At 43.4% G+C, this 20,846-nt stretch overlaps 1 protein-coding gene across 1 annotated transcript; it reads right to left on the bottom strand.

Annotated features, from left to right (window-relative positions):
* Positions 1–1,059: 1,059 nt before the first annotated feature.
* LOC118777573 (signal transducer and activator of transcription 5B-like) lies at positions 1,060–20,587 on the bottom strand. The gene is made up of 19 exons (XM_036528663.1): positions 20,525–20,587; positions 16,310–16,447; positions 14,654–14,810; positions 13,986–14,075; positions 13,600–13,774; positions 13,127–13,257; positions 12,462–12,613; positions 12,072–12,227; positions 9,849–10,028; positions 9,346–9,433; positions 8,713–8,835; positions 8,299–8,391; positions 7,647–7,853; positions 5,294–5,388; positions 4,510–4,652; positions 4,033–4,188; positions 3,712–3,763; positions 2,522–2,629; positions 1,060–2,363 (listed from the first exon to the last, which is right to left on the bottom strand). The coding sequence occupies exons 2-19, from the start codon at positions 16,435–16,437 to the stop codon at positions 2,240–2,242; spliced, it is 2,358 nt and encodes a 785-aa protein (XP_036384556.1). The 5' UTR covers positions 16,438–16,447; positions 20,525–20,587; the 3' UTR covers positions 1,060–2,239.
* Positions 20,588–20,846: the final 259 nt, after the last annotated feature.

The raw sequence follows: 20,846 nt of genomic DNA on the forward strand, positions 1-20,846 counted from the left end.
CGAGGCTTTCTACTCTCTAAATAATTTAATTGCTGGCATAATACACATTTTTACGTATTTTATCACTTCTCCCTCCCATAGAAAATACAGAAAGAACTGCAGGACTAAACATACTTCTGCCAGACGATGGCAGGAGTGAGTTTTCCAGTTCTTGCCAAGGAAACAGAAGAGATGAATGTCTTGTTTTTCCTCTGTCAGGCTTGGGCAAAACCCCAAAGGAAATGAAAACCTTAGGAGTCTAATTCTAGACAGATCTCTGCCCCAAACTCAATAACAACAACAAAGCTGCCCTTTCAAAGAGAGATGGGTCTCACAGCAACGGAGTCTTCCAGTCAATTTTTGCAGACATTTGTACCGAAGATTTACCGCCTTTTTTAACCTTGTCTTGCCAAAGGTACATTTATCTTCCCATCATAATTCTGATTTACCAAAGTGAAATTAAAAGAGGTCTACAACGATTTCTGAGCATTCAGTCCTTGTGGTACAACAATTGCAGCAATTATGTAGCCAATTAGTGTGTAATTCTAGGAGGTATAATCATGAAACATGTTTGTTGCCCTGGACACTGTCCAAGTTTGCATAGTGGTGTGTAAATTTTTCTTTGGAGAACTTCAGCTAATACTGATCAAAATGCAGTGTAACCCACAATGTATCAAAAAAAATCCAGCTGTCATTCTCTTTTAGTAATGTTAAAATTATTTATAAAACTTTATTTCCAATTGTTTTCTCAGCTGACATCCAAGTACTAAAACCAAACACAAATGAAGAACAAACATGGGACAGACCACATTGCCATCTACAGGATCTTCAAGATTACAACAACATAAACTAGATGAGCCAATAGGACAATCAGAATTTAAAATAACAACAAAAGTAACACTAACAATGAAACATTGCTCATCTTTCCATGTTTCGCTTGACTCTTTCAATCAGGCAAAAAAAAAAAAAACTTTCCATAAAACAAAAGAAAAAATGGATTTAAAAAAAAAAACATCTGTTTTACAAATAAAAGCACCAAATCTTTATTCTGCTACTGATTCAGCATTGACTATACATCTTTTTTTCATTCGTTTTGATGACGATCTATGTTTGCAGTGTCGGCCATTTTCCTCCTACTATTCTTAACTTGCAAGAGATTTACATGTTAGTAAAATAGCATTATCTTAAAGAAAATAAATTCATATACATATATTTTTTCTTCTCTGTTTGCCATGTTTGATACATCCAGCTGTCACAGTAATCCTGTCCTGAGACCTTATGGCTTTTTAGTGATTGCGATTGACAGCAGGGGGTGTACTGGAGTGGAGGGGCCGTGTAGGAATGGGTGTGGGCACAGGGGAGTGGGAACACTGCTTAATTCTCTGTCAGCCAGTGAGGCCCTCACATTGATGTTTACTGACCATTCAAACACAGCACACCTGATGTTTACTAACCATTCAAACACAGCACACCTCTACACCTTTACAACGCAGGGTGCAAAAACAAGCCGGGGAAATACAAGGGAAGCCACTGCAAGATAAACTGTGGCAAGGGCCGAGAATACAAGCAAGTGCTTATTTTAGTGTACTACTGGGATGAGATGGAAAGTGCTGGAGGGGTCTTGTACTTTGGTCAGTTTATAGTCCCCTCTCATTGTAGGGGCCACAACCCAGTCAAAACTCACCGCCAAGCACTGAGCACTTGGAAATAATTATAAAAAAGAGCCGCACTTACATGATGTTATCATAACAATAATAATGATAATGTCACCTACAACAATTTTTTAGGCAGTTAATCAAATATTGTTAGACAGCTTTTGGAGAACCATTATTTAAACATGTTGACCCTTTAATTCTTTTGTAGAGCAGTTTTAGAGTAGCTTCTTTGCTGTTGTTTTCTCCATCTGTGTGCTTTGGAAATGCTTCATTCAAACAGAAAAAAATGCAGACTTCAAACTGGATTTGAGCAACATGGCAAATGTCATTTCAGCAATGTAGATTTTCGACTAAGGGTTGTCTCTCTTTCTTTCTTTTTTATATGTTTACCAAAGGGGAACACATCGAACCTACTGTACTGTTTAGCACACCGAAAGAGAAACCAACAGCAAAAAAATGACTATGATTAACAACCATTTTTACAATTTCACATTGTGGTTATTTAAAATAAAATAAACAGAAATAAAAAATGGACAATGGAATCAAACCATCAGAATATTCAAGGGTGCTTTCTTTAGGTGTGGTGCAAGGTCAGAGGACGAGGGTCACGACTGCTGGCCACTCCACTGGTTTTCCATTGGCCGACGCAGCAGCTCCTCTACATGTCTTGCAACATCCATGGTGTCTTCCAGGTCGAATTCACCATCCGCATCCAGCATCGAGTCACTCCTGGCAGGACACAGCACAGGGGGGTTACATATACAGACAGCGTCTTGGCTCACCCTGGAGCCCATGAAGATGTGATCAAGAATCAGGGAAAGTGCAACTGATACACTCGCTCTGATTCACACAAGAGCGAGCATGCTTCCTGAAGCCATAGTACTCACATGGCTGGGTACATGCCATAGTTATGGGGGTGACTGACAGACGGGGAGGCTGCATGATCCATGTAGGTGGTGTTTCCACCAGACGGATCAGGATTGGCTGTGGCGAACCTGTGTGTGGCACGCACAGACACGACACCTTATTAAACGTACAGTCTTCTTCAGCTCCTCAAGACACATTCATGAGACATAATTCATCACATTGCATTTCACATTTAATCATTGACCATTGCCACTGCAGCAGTGGTTTATTAAGTTAAGCCAACCTAATTTAGCTTTGCAGACTTATCACATTAGTTTACAAAAAACAGCTTGTGATTCTTGCTGGCAAAGAATCACTGCTGCTTGGTGAAATGAGGCCAACATATTGGAGGGCTTTAACCCCCCTTGTGCATTAGTTTTTCCATTGGATGACATAAACAGTGTCTTATGTAGTTGGCATCAGATATGAGGTAAGGGGAGGGAGCAGAGACCAGCGCTACTTAGCAACAGCCGTCTCCCCGCTGCATAAGACTGGGGACCATATCTGGCAGCGTGTTCTACTCTGCTAATGTGTTAACTGCCGTGGTATTAATGCAAGGACAGGGAGCTCACTCTTAATTGCCAATTAAAGACGTGGCCTACTGTCTGCAATGCCTTCTGCCATTAGCCGTGCAGCGCGGCAGCCGAGAGGGGCTAGGCAGAATTAATGGTTTTCATTGTGAGGAGAGGGCAAGCTGGGAGGGGGCTTCCAACGGCAGCGGCACAGAGGCAGCCTGATGCATACTGAGCTGCCAGTTAAAATCAGAGACAAAGATCTTCTGCTAATGAAACACCCCTGGAGCAGTAGACAGAGGCAGGCACCGTAAATGTGACGGGTCAGACAATCTCTCCATCGCGAAGCAAAGTGCTATTAATGGCCCAATTCCCCCTCGTGCTAACACCTCTTCCGCCCACTCCGGAGCTGAATTGAGAATTTGAAGGGTACAATTAGCGATAATCAGCCCTTTCCTGTTATCCTGTGTCTACACGGCCAAGCACCTCCTTGCACAGTTAAGTGTTCCAGCGCACTGGCTGCCTCAGATGCAATATCCTCTGAGACTGTTATTGCTAGGGACTGGGGGGGGGGGGGGGGGGGGGTGTTGAGGAGGGGAACACAGTCAACAGGTTGAGAGGTGAAAGAGGTTGGAGGGAAGTGAACAGCTAGGACTTACTCAGGCACAACTTGTTTGATCTGTGGTTTGACGTAGCCATCCACTGCTTTTGCTAGAGGGGAGAGAGAGGGTTACAGCAGCACAGGTAAGCAGAGAGTTGGTAGGTGCATCAAAAATCCCCCAACAGAATGGAATCTGTCTGAATGCCACTTTTCAAAAGATACTGTTTTACAGACTGAGTTTATCAAGCATCCAGCAAAAGACACTGGGATCAGCAGGGTTCCTATTATAAACCCACATCCACAGCAGTCTATACTCAGATGAACAGGAGGTTGCTGAGACAGATGAACAAAGAAAGACAGAGCCTGAAGGAACCCGTACAGAGTGGTGGGGTGTAGTATTTGGAGAAGACCTCATCCTTGGGTCGGTCAGGGTAGAGGAACAGAAGGTGGTTGAGGTCACTGATGCGGTCAGCCAGGGAGCGGATGGAGAAGTCTTTGGTTGTGTAGGGCATGAGGTTCCACACCATCCTCTCTCCTGGGCCCAGGGGGAAAGCACACAGACACAGCTCCACTGTCACTTCTTTACCCTTCTGCTCTCAGAGGTGGGACCACAAAAACTCAAATGAGGCACTTTTCTGTGAGAATTTGATACTTCTGCTAGGAGATGTTGAGCAAAGCCTCTGCTTTGTTCTAATTACAATTGGTCATTGCTTTTCATTCATATCTATACATCTTCAAATGAAAAATATACACAAAAACATCAGCAGGGTGGGCGTAGCCCATTACATTTCTGAATATAGTCCCTCTGAACCAGCCAGGCTAATTGGAAAAAAAATTGCAAAGTAGCTGACAGTACCTGCTTTGTTCGGGTTTTCAGCCACCCAGGCAATTGTGATGCCTCCAATCTCAGAGTCACTGAAGCGTAGCAGGAAAGTACCGTTGGGTTTGGACATCAGCATGTCCTGGGCCTGCTGCTTGTTCACAAAGCCCAGGATAGCCCTGCAACACCACACACACACACACATATTTTTATATACTGATGTATGTGTATGTATATGTATGTATATATATATATATATATATATATATATATATATATATATACACATATATGTATAAAGACAGACAGAGGCAGAAAAGAAGCACAGACAGAGCAATAACAAATATAAATAGAGATGCGCACACATACTTTTTTTTTGTCTCATTTTCTGCATGTCTCAGTGCTCACACTTGAAGAATGACGAATTTAATCCCTCATTATTATTGTAGCACATTTCCTGACCATCTTGTTACCATGGAAGGAGCTATTACATGTAGCAGAGGTCTTAGATTATTACCATCGTAACTGAAAGCAAAAACTGTGAGTCAAAAAAAAAAAAATTAAATGCATGCATATTAGTCCCACCATTTCTTCATTTCAGTCATGAGAGAAAATGCTGGAAAGGTTATATGTAATTTCATATGCCTTTTGCTATTCCCAATGCTATGTTGACCTTTCATACAATGCAGAAATTCAGAGAGTTGTGCAATTTCCTCATGGATAATAATAAGAGTACATAATGATGTAATCATAATAATAATCCCAATCTCAGAGCTTCCATTCCTCCTTTAAAAAAGACAGGATGACACTGTTCTCCTACCCATCATTCCAGTGTGGTTTAAGGTGCTTTTTCATGAGCTCCATGACTCCGTCAAACCACTGCCAGAAGGTGAAGTTCCGTCCAGGTAAGCTTTCCTGCATTATGAGAGTTGGGAAAAAGATGCCGAATGTAAATTATAATGACCCGTGCCTTTCCTTTAAAAAGTAATTTTAAATTACATTACTCTTTTGCTTCACAAATGCCCTTCATGTACATCTTGTCCATAACCAATTTAAAGTATTGCTTCATGGTAAGTGGTAATGGCAATTCTTAAGAGTAGAATGTGCTCAAGAATGTGCTCTGACATCCATTTTATACTGTATGCATTCTTCCAGTTTACAATCCTTTATATTTACCTGTCATCTTAAATTCAAATGTGGAATATACTCAGAACATGACTGTATAATTGTATTGTAAAATGCATAATTGTCAGAAGTGTAATGACAGGATCACTTACACCGCAGACCTGAAAATTGCATGTAGTATATCTGACATTTCTTTTATTTGTTGGCTTTCTATTAATTACATTACATTACGTCATTCAGCAGATGCTCTTACCCAGAGTGACTTCCGAATAAGTGCATCACAATGCTAAGAGTAATTATTGAAAAGTAATAAAAGAGGTCAGTAAAATACTGAGTTAAGTGCTGAACTAGTGTAGAGGGCTTTTTTAAATAGAATGAGAGAAGGAAGCCTTGTCCCCAGGTGAGGGATGAGGCTTTGGGAAATTTTTAGTAAGTTGTTAGATGTGGGAAAGGGCAGGCAATCCTGAGTTTTGCTCTGCATAGACAGCCTCTGTCTAACAGGATTTGCAGATCACCACTATTCTCTTACCAGGAACTGAGGACATATTGTCCTGCTCAAAGGGCCATGTGTTTCAGTGCTCAAGAAACTGTGTGTAACAAGCACACCAGCATCCTTTAAATTTCAAGGTGCGTAGTTTCCTTAATTGAACAAATGACCCTCACTGCCATTAGAGATCAGTTAAGGGTGACCTGGGTTAGGACTCCATGGGGCAGGGCTGGACAAACAGCTAATCACAGCAGGTCTTTCCAGTCAAGCAAACAGGTAGCAATTTGAAAGCGAACTCTGCTGTTCAGGAGACGCATCATGATGGAACACCTTAGCACAGCAGCTGAGACAGCAGATTCAATGCCAGAGACCCACAGATTAAAGAACAGCACACTGCTATTACACTCTTGTGAAAGCTACCCAAAGCACTACAGAGTAGTTATCCAGCAATGCTATGGGTTCCCACAGAGTATGAAAGAGCACTGACCCCTTTTACACAAGCCTGGAAACCCACAGACCTTTGGCGCACTCCTCACTTTTGCCATCCACATTTGTCTATTGTTGGTTGCCTCTCACAATCCCTGTCAGGACACTTCTCTGTGTAGATATTGTTGCCGACTTGGAGATAAGATTCTGCTCTCAGAATCTCTCTTAATTTGATTCAATCGAGTAAACTAACACTTCTGAAACTAGGAGTCACAGTGTTGTGGACATTTGCATTCAGATTATCATCATATATTAACTGACACAGAGGATAAAATAAAGGAAACAAGTCTCAACTTGTGTTATCAACTTATTATTATTATTATTATTATTATTATTATTATTATTATGTTATTGTGTCTCAACTTATGTACTGAAAAATATTTAGACTGTTTTTCACATTTTTCGCAAGTCATACAGGTGCACATCTCACGATGTTGAATTATGCAACAAAACCATTAATGTAACAGTCACTGTAGCACTGTATCCTAAAGGCAACTGTCATAATATCTCAATGTTTCATAAGCCCAGCAGCTAGTTATCAACTAGCAAAGCAGGTTAGCTGGCAGGTTCGCGAATAGTTTGCTAAAATCAGTAACTGTCAACAAGGACAGAAAAATGACGATGAGGAAAAGGGAAGAGGACAGGCAGTAGATGGGGCCTTTGACTACAAGTGCCCCAAAAAAGGGAACGAATCAAATAGATATGTAGTACAATAATATTCATTACTAAAGCCCATGCTTATTTGTGGGCATGGAGCTTAGCTGAGCAGTAGCTTCTTTCCAGATCATTTTGCAATATTTTACTTTTGACTTTCAAACCTGGTATTGGTGTGGTCCTGTGTAAAAGGGGGGGAGGAGGGGGGAGGGAACCCTGGAAATTTCTAGGTTCACAGCTAGGTGTAAAGGGGCCATAGAGGGTGAAAAAAATTCAAATACCAAATTGAAGCTACCTGTCTGTGTAAAAGTGGCTACTGTGTATCAAGGTTTCTTCAGCAGTAAAAGGCTGTGCAAAAAAGGATTGTAAGAGCAAGCGCTTCTAGGACAGCTACACAAAGGGCCCCCTTCTATGGCCTTACCCTGTTGAACTGTGACCAGGACATTGTCATGTTGCGATAGTCCTCTGGATTTATGCTGGAGCTGCTGAAGGCCTTCTGGGCCAGGAAGACCAGGTTCTCCTCTGACAGGCCCCGATTACTCTGCACTTCAGCCTTGTACTTCATGTTTAGCGCCTCGCACAGCTGTGGCCACAGCACTTTATCCGGAACGATGAAGGGAACACGACCCTAAGGAAGCAAAGGACAGATCCGATCTCACACCTGGACACAAACTTCCCCATAAAATTCTGGAGCGCACAATGGAAAGTGTCATCTGGCTAAATCTTTGTCACCACTACTCCGATCTGTCTCAGGTCCTCTAAGTTAAGGTTACAGTCCCAGGCACCCATTTCCCTCAGAAAAACAGCTACTGAGGACTTGTGATACGAGCCTTTAAATTACATCAAAAAATATCAATGGGCTTTGGTCAGTATTAAAATACTTGACACAAACTGCCTGTCTGCAAATAATACACGTAGACAGTTCTTTGTCAGAAAGCTCAAAATATGATTCTTGATCTACAGCTGAGGTCATAATTTATAACAGGGTATGACTGCAGTGAGTGAGAGCTTGCTGCTCTTCTCCTTCAGAGGAAATAAGGTAATGATACATAAACACAATTTATTATACTCACCGGCTCAGCAAAAGCATTATCCCAAAGTACCGTTGCTGTGGCATTATTGTCTTGGCTACCATGGACAATCACCACCACAGGAAGTGATAACGTCTGAGAGAGGGGTAGGGAAGGGACAGGAAGTCAAATCCACTGAAATCCACTGAAACTGACTCATACAACTTGATAAAATGTTTCTACCAGGAGTCACAGAGACTTTGAAATGTACGAGACACAGCACTGAGGCCACTCAGAAGCATGAAAATACATGAAAAGCAAGTCTGCCTGGCAGCCATATCACTACTCTTGCCTCCCTGTTGTTAAAAGGCATGTCACTCCGTTACCTGATTTATCTGTGCATTTATATATTCATTTACAGAGCTATCAGGCTAAAACAGACAGCCCCTGTTCAGATGTTCTCTCCAGGTATTTTACCTTGACTTGAAATACTAGCTCATTTCCGCCCACGCTGAACTGCGACTCAAACAGAATTGTGAATTTCTCCTCCGTAACGGATTCGGCTCCGCGTCTGTCCGAGCGCTTGATCCGCTTCAAAGACTACATGAAAGACAACAACAACAATGCAAGGGGGGGAGGGGGGGCAGATTAGATGAACAGTTCTGAGCTATGGCCTTTTACTATGCATGCCTAGGCAATAGAAGCGGAAGGATGGTGACTGGATTTGAGGTAGCCGAACATCTTCTGTATGTGATCGCACTGGAGACCATGGAGTCCACCAGATACTACCAGAACACTACATCCTCATCCAGGGTGACTTGCCTTTTACAAATCATCCATTCATACAGTTGGATTTAAAGCAATTCCGGTACCTTGACTCAAGGTACAACAGCAGTTAAGGTACCTGTCTCCAACCTTCTCCAGATGGTGATTTACCATGAGGGCTGTGTACAAGTGTTAAAATTCATGGGGTCGTGCTGTGTTTTTATTAGAGATGTTAATGGGCCCTACAGACCATTTAATGTATTATCATAAGGCCCCTCCACTCTCCATCAATAGCTTCTCCATCAATAACAGCAGTAGTAGCAGAAGAGTTCCCTCTTCACTCACCATGTTTCTGAAGTGTGCGCTGAGGGTGCCAGTGGTCTGGTGGTACTCCATCACACAGTTGTTGTTGAGAATCTCACCGCTGCTGTCACTGAGGCAGAGGACAACAACTGTTAGCTTAGACAGGAGGGGGTTTCCCAGCACTAGTAAATGGAACACTTGCCACTGGTGTCACAGCAACACCAATTGATTTTCCAGACCTCCTTTCCGTCCACTCACAAGTCCTCAGTGGTTTAACCCTTAGGTGTGGCCATCCATTATCCAAAGGCCTCCACTCCACTGATGCTCTCAATGTCACTGAGGTTGTGAAAGCATCCCTCTTTACCTTGGCATTCAACATCCCTGCTTTTTTTTTTAAATAAATAAAGCTTCTCCAAGTGCCCTTACTGAATTTAAACATGCAACTGTGCACCTTTGCTTCAAAACATTTCAGTGCTACAATTTCTCAATGAGTTTACATTACTCTTTACATCACTCTGTAGATAAAGGGAGAGGGCTGGACTTACTTCCTTGTGTTCTCGTTCTTCAGCAGGGCCTTGGCCTGCTGCTCGCTGATGATGGTAGCCTTGACCTGAGGGGGATTCATGTGCACGTTCAACTTGCCCCCTACCAGGAGCCGCACTGTGGCAGCAAACTTGGTCTGTGTCTTCAGGACCTGCGGGGGCTGCTTCTCGATGATAAATGTACTGGGAAGACATCAGGAAGACAAGGCCACACACATTCAAACACTTCACAATAGATATGCATGTTCCAACGGGACTCTATACCTGAGAAGATATCCTCTCACAAGGTTCAAAAAAATTGGTCGTTACAATGGGCCACTTTATTTGTGTAGACTGTGAGATTTTATTTTATTAATGTTTAAAGAGGGGCAAAGAAAACAAGTGTGCCGTATCTGTGAGAGCAGAGCATAAAGACACCATGCCATTTTCTAACAAATGTTTTATTGCTGACAAAACAGCATTAACCTTGGTGAAAATGAACCCATGTGTTTGTGGGCAGTAAAACCTATATAAGAATCCTACACTCTGATGCAGATACTATAACACTGAGCTCATCAAACAGTGATCTGAGACACAGCCAAATAAAAATGGATTGAGGAACGATTACAGAAGCCCACTGTATACTCTCAGTGGGAGCATTTTGTTTTATTATCCATTAAAATGACCTCCACTTCTGCTTTTCTGTACAGAACATGTATAAGTACTACATGCAAGTTAGAAAGTGCCTTCTGAAACAAGAAGTTGAGATATACAAGAAAACCCATTCAAATATAAAGTTAATCATTACTAGCTATACACACTACAGTATGACTATTCATAAAACATAAATCTCATCTTAAATTTACTATTGTTTCTTTTCTGTGTAAATATGGAGTGTAAAGTTGTGCAGATATGGTGAGTGCAGAAATTCATAGACATGAATAGTGTAGGGGTCTGCAGATATATGGAGTGTGCAGGGCTGTCTACATATGGATAGTCAAGTGACCACTACAGGTATAAGATAAAGAGTCATTTCATTTAAAATAAAATAACTTAAATAAAATTGACCAAGGTCTCCGTCTTCTGTGGCAAAGCCGAAAAAGGTCATATTTGCAAAGTCAGCATGTGACTACAAGCATCCCTGACCCTGAATCCAGCCGCTTTACTTTGAAGTCTGAGGCACGGACAGTACATCTAAAATATAAATAAATAAAGCTTAATGTTACATGACAGAGAATATTGGAGGGCAGCCAAAACACACAAGAAATCAAACTGACTGTTCTCTTTGTAGCTGACTGTTCATGGAAAAATGAGGAAAAAAAGGCCAGCTGGAGCTCTGCCGATGCAATTCAGTCGTGCACTTCCAAAACTGCACAACTATTATCGGACCTCTGCTGAGATTACACAACTGTGTCTGAGTATGCTCTTCCCCTAACCTCGAGATGGACAGGTGGCCTGAGGCAGATAACCACTCCACAGCCTGAGGTTCAAACTTCTTACTTTTGTTTGTTCTGTACAACCTGTTCAGATTGGCTGAGGTTTGGCTGAGTGGTGCCACATCTGCTTATATATACTGTTCAGGCTAGGATTAGAAGTTAAGGTGGTTTTTATTAAAACAAATCTGCGCACAGATTGCAGATGTCAGACAGTGGGCGCAGGTACCACACACTTCTGTATTCATAAGGCAACACGAAGTGTGGACGCGCTGACGAGGCGTGAGGAGGTCCCTTTCTTCTCTCACATTCCAGTTTGGAGCCAGTGACTGACACAGACTGACATTGTCACGCCAACAACATGGCCCCCGCACTCTGTGCCTCCCTCCCTGTGTCCCCTTCTCCGTCTCACTTCCTCTGTCTCTCAGCCATGACTGACTCCAAGGATAGTGCTCCTGGACGCCTCTGAGTTTCAGCTGTGGGAGGCTACAGGGAGTGCGGGCCAGCAGCACCATTTCCCGCCCACAGACACACACTGCACAGTCCGTGACGGTGACTCAGCAGAGCCACTCTCAATGAGAAACGTACAGCACTACTGTGGCAGAGGGCAGAGCTGGGGAATGACTGCCAAGAAGTTCTACCTCGAGCTCAGAGTACGGACAATTAATTACTAATTAATTAATTACAGACGATTAATGTCAATAAAGGAAATCAACAGTCATGGTAGAATCTGAATGTACAGGCATGTGTGAGGGGGTGAGTTCACTGTTTTGTAACACCCCCGCCCCCCCCGCCTCCCTAAACACAAACACACCTGGTGACCAGTGCAGAGATGATGTCTGTGATGGTGCTGTTGAGCTCGGTCAGCAGCTCCTCAATAGGTCCAGGGATGGGCAGCTGCTGCCGCAGGTGTTCTGCTCGCCGGATCTGCTGTCGGTTCTGCCAGATCATCTCTGCCAGCTTTTCACACCTGAGACATGCGAGATATTCAAATTAGAGACAAGTTTATGAGTGGGAGAACTTGTCGTCGTTATCCTTCTCCTTCTCCTCTTCATCCTCCTCATTATTATCATCATCATAGGCATATGCAGAGAAGACAGGACCAGCTCAAGAGGGGTTCAAGTTGAATGCCATTTGGGTGATTGTAGGGGTCACACAACATTGCAGGACCAATTGGGAGTATTTCTCTAGGGTATGGACTCACCATGACTGCAGGACGTCCAGACCCCCCTCCGCTGGCCCCCCGTTGCCTGCCAGCTGCTGCCGTCTCTTCCACTGGATCAGCTCATCGTCCAAGATGATGGTCTGCTGCTTCCGAAGCAGCTGCAGGGTCTTCTGGTGCTTCTCTGCCAGGTCCTGAACACACATAGGACACACACACACACACACACACACACACACACACACACACACACAAACACAGAGGACACACACAAATGAGAGACACACGTGCAAACATGCACACATGTACATGCATACGCACACAGCCAAGTGTAGCATGAAAAAATGTGTCAACTGACAACTAAACATTCCTCACATATTTTTTCCTTGTAGTACATCTATAAATGGCTTGACTCAAATTGTCCAATCACAGTTGTGATTGTGTATATGTTTTAATATAGAAAATTTTACCCAATAATTAATAAGTAGTTCCCATATAAGCACATGGAGAGATAAAAATGTTTTTCATGGAATATAGTAATGTTAACCTTAATAATAATAATAATAATAATAATAATAATAATACAGATTTTTTTAATGAATGCTAGTTCCACCTGGATCACTGCATGAATGCACCACACATTTCACAGATTTGCCCTGTGAAATTTGGGGTATGACTGTCTGAGAGGCCAGCTTCAACAGGCGTACCAGTCTGTATTTCTGTAGTGTGTTGGCCTCCCGGGTCAGCCAGGCCTCCACGGTGGCCCTCTTACTCTGCAGGCTGGGCTCTCTCAGCAGGCGGTCAGCAGGGGGCAGGGTGGACAGGCTGCTGAGCTGGGCTGGGGGGGGGTGAACAGGGTGTGGGGGGCCCAGTTAATACCTTTTTCTCAATCCCATCCATTACAACTGTACACCTCCTCTCATAGACACATGCGCAGAGCTCCACAGGCCATTCAGACCATGCACGCACAGTCATAGGTGGACACACAAACACACATGCAGGTAGCGCAAGAACCCCGAGACGTGTATCTTTGATTTGCATTTATTCCAGCTGAGCTGCATAGCCGAATCAGTTAAATGGCACTGGCCTGGAGGTGAAATGGCTGATGGATTTAAAGAGGTCTATAAAGCCTGCCGGAGCGTGAGGGCACAGCGTGAGCAGAGCGTTGTGGGGTGCTCACCCTGAATTCGCAGACTCTCCTGGTACTGGATGATGAAGTATTCCTGGTTGTGCTGCAGCTTGCGCAGGTCATTCTCTGTTTCCTGCGTCATCACACGAAGCTCTTCAAAGGCCTGGTTGATCTGCTGATACTTCTGAGACATGCTATCCAACATCCCACCCCCTGGGGAGCTCGACTACAAATCAGAACACAGGGAACACGTGGACCCTTTCAGCAAAGCTAATTTTATTGCTTCCATACGTGGACAATAGGATGATCTAATTAGCACTTCCTCATAATATCCCAAGCAAGACCTTTTAAAATTAAAATGGCTCAAAAAGGCATGAAGGAGACAGTCTGTCTTCATTTTCCAGATGTTCTTCCCATCAAAAGTCCCCAAAACTCACATTTGTGGCCTCTCGGACCAGCCTCTGTTCCGTGTAGAGAATGTGTTTGATGCATCGCACCAGTTCCAGCGGACACCGGTCGTATGTGCTCTGCAAGACAAACGGTCTCATTTATGGCACAAACAGAAAATTATCATACACGATCACAGACAGGAGGCTCACTAAACCAATTGTTGTTCTGATTGGAAACGTCTTCCCGCGGTGCACTAACCCGATTAGGCTTAATTAAATTGGATTCTTCTCCCCCTGTACAGACTGTTTCATAAATATTTTCAGGACGGTCCTCATCCTTGAGATGTGGTTTCCACTTACACAGTGTGTAACTGTTGGCCTGCATCAGATTCTGCCATGATGGCACCACTGGCGCCAGGCTTAGATAATATCATCCTCCATACCCAATCTAGTAGCCTTCCCCAGGAGCTAGCTTCCACCCATGAAGATGTTTATTACAGTGAGTTTTTTTGTCAGGGCAGGGAGTTTGGACTTTTGTCTACACAGAGTGGAAGACACATTCCACATCACATTGGATGAGGTGTACCACATTGAGCCTGCAGGTGGATCCAGCACTTGCTCTTAACTGTTCTATCCTGCCTTATCGGAAGGGAGCATATGTGTGGAATAAGGTGGATATTTCACACGAAATACGGCAGGGCAGTGGGGATGCTCACCTTGAGCTGGGTGGCGTAGTGGCCCAGTTTGATTCGTAGCAAGAAGCCGTCCTCACCCATCTGGTGCTCCGCCTTTTTCTGCAGCTCCTGGATCAGACTGTCTAGCATGCGCTTGGCTTTGAACTCCTCTTGCGGGTTCTCCAAGTCAATCGAGTCCCTGATGAACACCCAAAAAAAAAAAAGAGTAGGTCTTTGGGACTAATAACTTGGACTAACAGCAGTCATTTTGACTAATCAAGTCCAATAAGTGATCCAGCTAAGAAAAGTTAAGATTTGACTTAAAATGAAATCAGGAAGGACAGGCAGAAAAGGAGGCAGAGCCATGGCTGCCTGTCTGTGGTTGAAACTACAACTGCAACCTTCAGACCAGCTCGGGGAATTGCTCTGTGAGCAACGTGTGTCCGGAGGCTGTTACTGAATAGATGAACCAGACTTGCCTCAATGGAGCTGACCTGCTGCTTTCCCAGAACAGATCTGGGCAACCTGTGTCCAGACAGCCTCCGGCTGAGCCCCTGGCATCTACACCGAGGTTTCACAGAATCTGATCTCAATCTATGAGACTGGCTGCTATACAGAAAGTCAATGACATCTGTCGCAAACAGTAACAATGAGAAACCTACCAGCCATGCCATTGCCAAAGTGGAGTTGCTGCTGCAGAAATGGTCATATCTGCCTGCCAGACTAATTCCATCATTGCTACAGCTGCTACGACATAGGCACAGCTTCACAAAGCCTGCCTACACAGACCTCTATGCCCAGCCAGTTTGCATGTAACATTCTTTGCAATGTCTCTACTATCTAACGAATGGCATCATTCTGGTATATAAAAACCATGGTACATCATTTTAACATTACAAGGTATTTATATGATGACTAGCTAAAGAGCAAGCACTTGGCTAGTAAGCTGATAGTTGTATTCATAATTCTACCAAAGGCGTTACTCCTCTGAAATCCTTATTCATCATAAAACTAATTGTTGGGCATCTGGTATATTCCTTGTGCTTTTCAAACATGTTTTGGTTTGTTCATATGTAAATGCACACCATATACTTTGAGCTACCCAGCTAGTCCTAATCAAATTCCCTATGTGCTTCTCAAATGCAATTAGACTGTTGTGTGACTTAGTACTAAGCCATCAGCACTGCTGTGCAAACTGCACGTATGTGTTACCTGATAGCTACTTATTTGTCTGAGAGCTATTCCAATCTATCGTGGAGATGTGGACAGGATGTAGGATTCATAATCTGGCTTCCTGTATATTTTCTTTGTATTTCATGGAGGGTTGAAAACACAATCACACTCATTTATAGCGATGGATGGATTTCTATAAATACACAATTTACAGCAAAGATCAAAAGCTTTCAGTATCCAGCAACAAATATAAACTACTAAAGGCAGCTCTATTAGTTAAGCCATCTCCTGTTTATTAAAATTGTTTTTTAAACTAGAACTCGGTTTGCTGTTACATATTATGGAATGTAAGGAGGGACCAAACTAGTCTACAAGCTTGGCATGAGAGACTGTACTCTATACATACCTGTCTGAGAAATGTATCATTTGCCTGAGAAAACACAGGAGCATAGGAGGAGGAAGCTAAGGGTGTGTGAAGGTGTGCAGCTGCTGTGTATGATTCAGCAGAGAGGTGAGGATACGCACCACAGCTGGCCTTCAATCCACTGGGACAGGTAGTGGCGCACCTCGATGGGGAAGTGCTGGCCATAGAGGGACTGCATCTGGTGCAATGCGTCCCCCTGGAGCTGCTGGGCCTGGATCCAAACTGCCATCTTCAGCACCCTGCAGAAGTATAGGGAGAAAGACAGGGTTAAAGCAACCTTGGAGGGCATTTCATTAAAGAAACCTGAGAGAAACTGTCAAAGATATAGAAATCAGTATTGCTGGCAATGCAGCAAGATGCTTGCTTAGCTTCTACAAGACCAAAATACAGTGCTTTGTTAAAATCCTATTTTATGATTTACTGGTTCATTCTTAAATCCACTAATTCAAGGACATTTGAGCAGGAAATGGAGTAAAAAGAAGAACTGCAACAATTGATGCAATCAGATACTTCACAGTTCACAAGGAGACACATTTTGGGATCTTATGTTCTACAGCAGAAATTGCACATGAGTGAGGTATATGGAGGATCACTTGTCATCTGTATCAGCACCTTGGTAGAAATATATGTATCACTGTTGACCTTTCCACTAGGCCCCTGTCTACTGTAGCAACTTGTCATGCAGAATGATCTATTAATTTCTTTTTCTGGTGCCTTTCATATTCTGAGCAACCATTCAATTGTGTGCTAATGTGCAACAATGTGTGATGATAGGATGACACAATATTCAAACTGACTGTTACCATACTCTTTGCTAGCTACTCTGACTTGGCCATGACATGCAGCAATATATTTTGACATACTTATTGAAGAGTTTAATGAAAAAAACAGTCTGTGTGCTGTTTTCTAGCTAAGATTTGCTAATGAGATTGGAAAATTAATATTATTCTCAAAATCTGGGGACTACTCCAAACAGCCTGTACTGGTGTGTTAACAGGCCTTCCAACAAGACATCTGACTAGGATGTCCGGAAGCTGCAACAGGGTAAATCTCAGAACCAACATCAGAAAAATACAACCAAACACTGGTGCAAGGAAAAGACACAGAGCCTGGGGGCAAATGGACCATGTTTAATGACAATTCACGTGGAGCAAATGTCAACACACTGACTGATATGTTTGTAATTTTGTAAATGGGCATCATTGGTCATGCGCAAGTAAACGTTCTGCATTACTGAAATATAGTTGAAGGCAAACAGCATCATCTACAAAGGGCAGCAGTGAGGCTTACACATGACTGAGGATAATGGATTCGAAGCCAAGGTGAGACACCTCTACTGCGCCATTCAGCCACAGACTCCCAGCAACATGGTAACTCCACTCAACAACACCACCTGCTCCAGCGTGGGGTGCACCTTACAACTTGGGGAACCTCTGTGACACAGCAGGGATGTTGTTTCAGCTGCCTTGTTTTTACAAAGACCTGAGCAAGCCTTGTCCTGGACTGGTGCTGAGATTTTTTTTTTTTTTTTTTTACGAGCGGCAGTAAATCAGATATACTGTTTCTCTTGCTCTCTGCCATGTCAAATGCAAACCGCACTGTGGCCTGGGAGAGAGACCACTGTGTGTGCCTGCAGCCCAGTCATAGCAATGTCGGGAAGCAACTGGAGAAGCAAAGGGAAGCAACTGCAATAGTGAAGGGAAACAAATGGGAAAAACACCATAAAACAAATTAAAAAAAAAATCTACACAAAGAAAAAAAAAAATCAGCTAATATCTGTGAGTCTGCAAGAGGGGCACAAATCACAGTGAAAACCTGGGCTTTCATGACAGTCCTTTCTATCAACAAAAAGGACTAAATAATTAGGTGTAAAGACAAACTGAAAGGAGATCTGTGCATGACATATGAAAAAGGAATCCAAACCACATGTGCCCACTCGGCAGTGGGACATTGTTCCTGGAAAGACTTGTCAGAAACCAAACAGAAAAGCTAAATCATCCGCAGTGAGTACTCCAAAACAATCAAGCTTCAACAAAATGACTTACTGGTACAACGATGGTCCTTGAAGGAAAATTTAACAAACTGAGCTACTGGCCAGCATTAAATACCACACCAGTAACTGATATTTAAATTAAAGCAGCTCAAAAGATGACATGCAGCTCCAACTACTAAGAGCCCCTGCTGTAGACCTGCACTATATGGACAAAAGTATTCGGACGCCTGACTATTACACCAACAGGGACTGTAATGACATTGTATTCAAATACATATACTTTAGTATGGAGTTGGTCCCCCTTTTGCAGCTATAAAAGCCTCCACTCTTCTTGGAAGGCATTCCACAAGATTTTGGAGTGTTTCTGTGGGAATTTGTGCCCATTCATTCTGTAGAGCATTTATGAGGTCAGGCACTGATGTTGGACGAGAAGGCCTGGCTCGCAATCTCCGTTCTAGTTCATCCCAAAGGTGCTCAATGGGGTTGAAGTCAGGGCTCTGTGCGGGCCAGTCAAGTTCTTCCACACCAAACTCATCAAACCATGTCTTTATAGTCCTTGCTTTGTGCACTGGGGCACAGTCATGTTGGAATAGAAATGGGCCTTCCCCAAACTGTTGCCGCAACATTGGAAGCATAGCATTGTCCAAAATGTCTTGGTATGCTGAAGCATTAAGATTGCCCTTCACTGGAGATAAGGGGCCTAGCCCAAACCCTGAAAAACAGGTGTGACCAAATACTTTTGTCCATATAGTGTATGTGCTCAGCCATAACTGCTGGGTTTTCATTCCCTCAGTCCGAATGGATATTTTCACAGGGGAAGTGAAAGGGCAGTATTTGGTGTCTGCTTCCCTTCTTTCTTCTCCTTTATTAACTTTCCTCCATTCACAGACTTGTCCTCGGCATCCACTGACAGTAAGAGCTTTATATGGAAAAACTGACATCGGTCACAGTCAGATCGAAAACCATTGTGGTGAAATCTTACATGTGAAATGACCAGACAGGTCACTATCCGATGGTTGTGATAAATCCTGTCCAATATGGCAATCTGAATGGAAGCCTGCAATGAGACATTGATATTCTAGAAACCCTTAACAACGCTGAGCTGCTTTCGTGATATACTCAGGGCACTATTCTTGTCCAACATGGCTGGCAGTTTCATATGCTTTCAATCATTGCTTTCACTGGGACATCTAATTTAGTATTGCTTTATCTATTTCTGTGACACTCAATGCAAATCAGAACAGACAAACACTCCAACAAGTGGTCATGCCAATACCAAGAGAGTGAACCCTTGAACCTACACCAGACAGTGAAGGGATACACAAAATAACAAGCACTTAGGGTTGGTAGTAAAACAGAAGAAACAGATCCCAGACACAGGACAGTATTCACATGCTGATAAGCTGGTAAGGGTTTAATCTGCACAACACAACCCCTGGTCGGTAGACCTTTAATTTGCAATACCCTACTCCAACCACAGACACAGACATCGTCAGCCTCTGTCACACACAAAACTGATGTTCAAGGCAGAGACATGAGGATATGAGTAAAAATAAAACGCTGAAAAAAGTGAAGTGAGAGGTTAGGTGTGGTGACAAATGACAAGACTGTGTTGAAGGAGCCCCTATTGTCTCTGTATTACACCTTTCAGTCAGTGGTGAGGTTGAGAGGGGAGAGGGGAGCCGACGGGAAGTAGCGATCAGAGGGGAACCATAAAGATATGATGACATACTCATCATTGCCAGCCTCTTCCTGCCCTCCCTCTCTCTCTCTCTCTCTCTCTGTCTCTCTCTCTCTCTCTCTCTCTCTCTCTCTGGGCCCAGTGGCTGCACACGACCCACTCTTGGGTGGTGGTTTCCAGTAAGCGCACAAGCGAAAGTGACAGTAACCGGCAGCGCTTTGAACTTTGACTACGTCAGCAGTGGCTGAGCACTGCCGGCGCTTAGCTTCACATTCCCGACAGGCCCGCCTCGGCCTCCGACACCAGCTGTGCCTCTTTCCCCTGTCAGTTCACCTGAGCACACCCACCGTCCTGTGGGAGGCACTGCGGCAGCATCGGGGTGTTCTGATGGAGAGCCTGAAGCCTTTGACGCTAACACAACTCAGTGCTCTCCAAAACAGAGCAGATCTCTGGATGCTTCCAGTCTTGGGCATTCTTTCTAACCCCAGCAGTGACAGCTTAACAGTAGCCACTGACTGGATGGGGACTTGCATAAGCAGTCTATTATAGGAGTTATTAAGGAGCTGGTTCAGAGGCAACCTGTTGCACAGGCTCTAAGAGAATGTCTGAATAAAGTAAAATATGGAAAACGGCACACCATACCTTTCTTCAGCTCTCTGTTACCATGTAAAAGCAGGATATGTTGAAGGGAAAAGCCACAAACCTGGAAGAAAGAGAAAATAAGGAAAGTGATTAGATTTTTTTGGATTTGACAAAAAAAGGATTTTTTGGAGCAGAAACCACAGTGTTAGGCAGACCTATATATTCAAAAGAAACTGAAAAGCAGAGCATATGCTTCAGCACATCCAAGACAAAGAGATATGCAACGTCATGCATGGTATCTCCTTTCAGGCTTGATGTATGCAGTCCCTTCTGCTGCAGTTTTATTTTTTTGATCTGAGCTCCTCTATGATCATAGTCATAC

The sequence above is a fragment of the Megalops cyprinoides genome, chromosome 1 (assembly GCF_013368585.1).
Source record: "Megalops cyprinoides isolate fMegCyp1 chromosome 1, fMegCyp1.pri, whole genome shotgun sequence".
Taxonomy (NCBI): Eukaryota; Metazoa; Chordata; class Actinopteri; order Elopiformes; family Megalopidae; genus Megalops; species Megalops cyprinoides.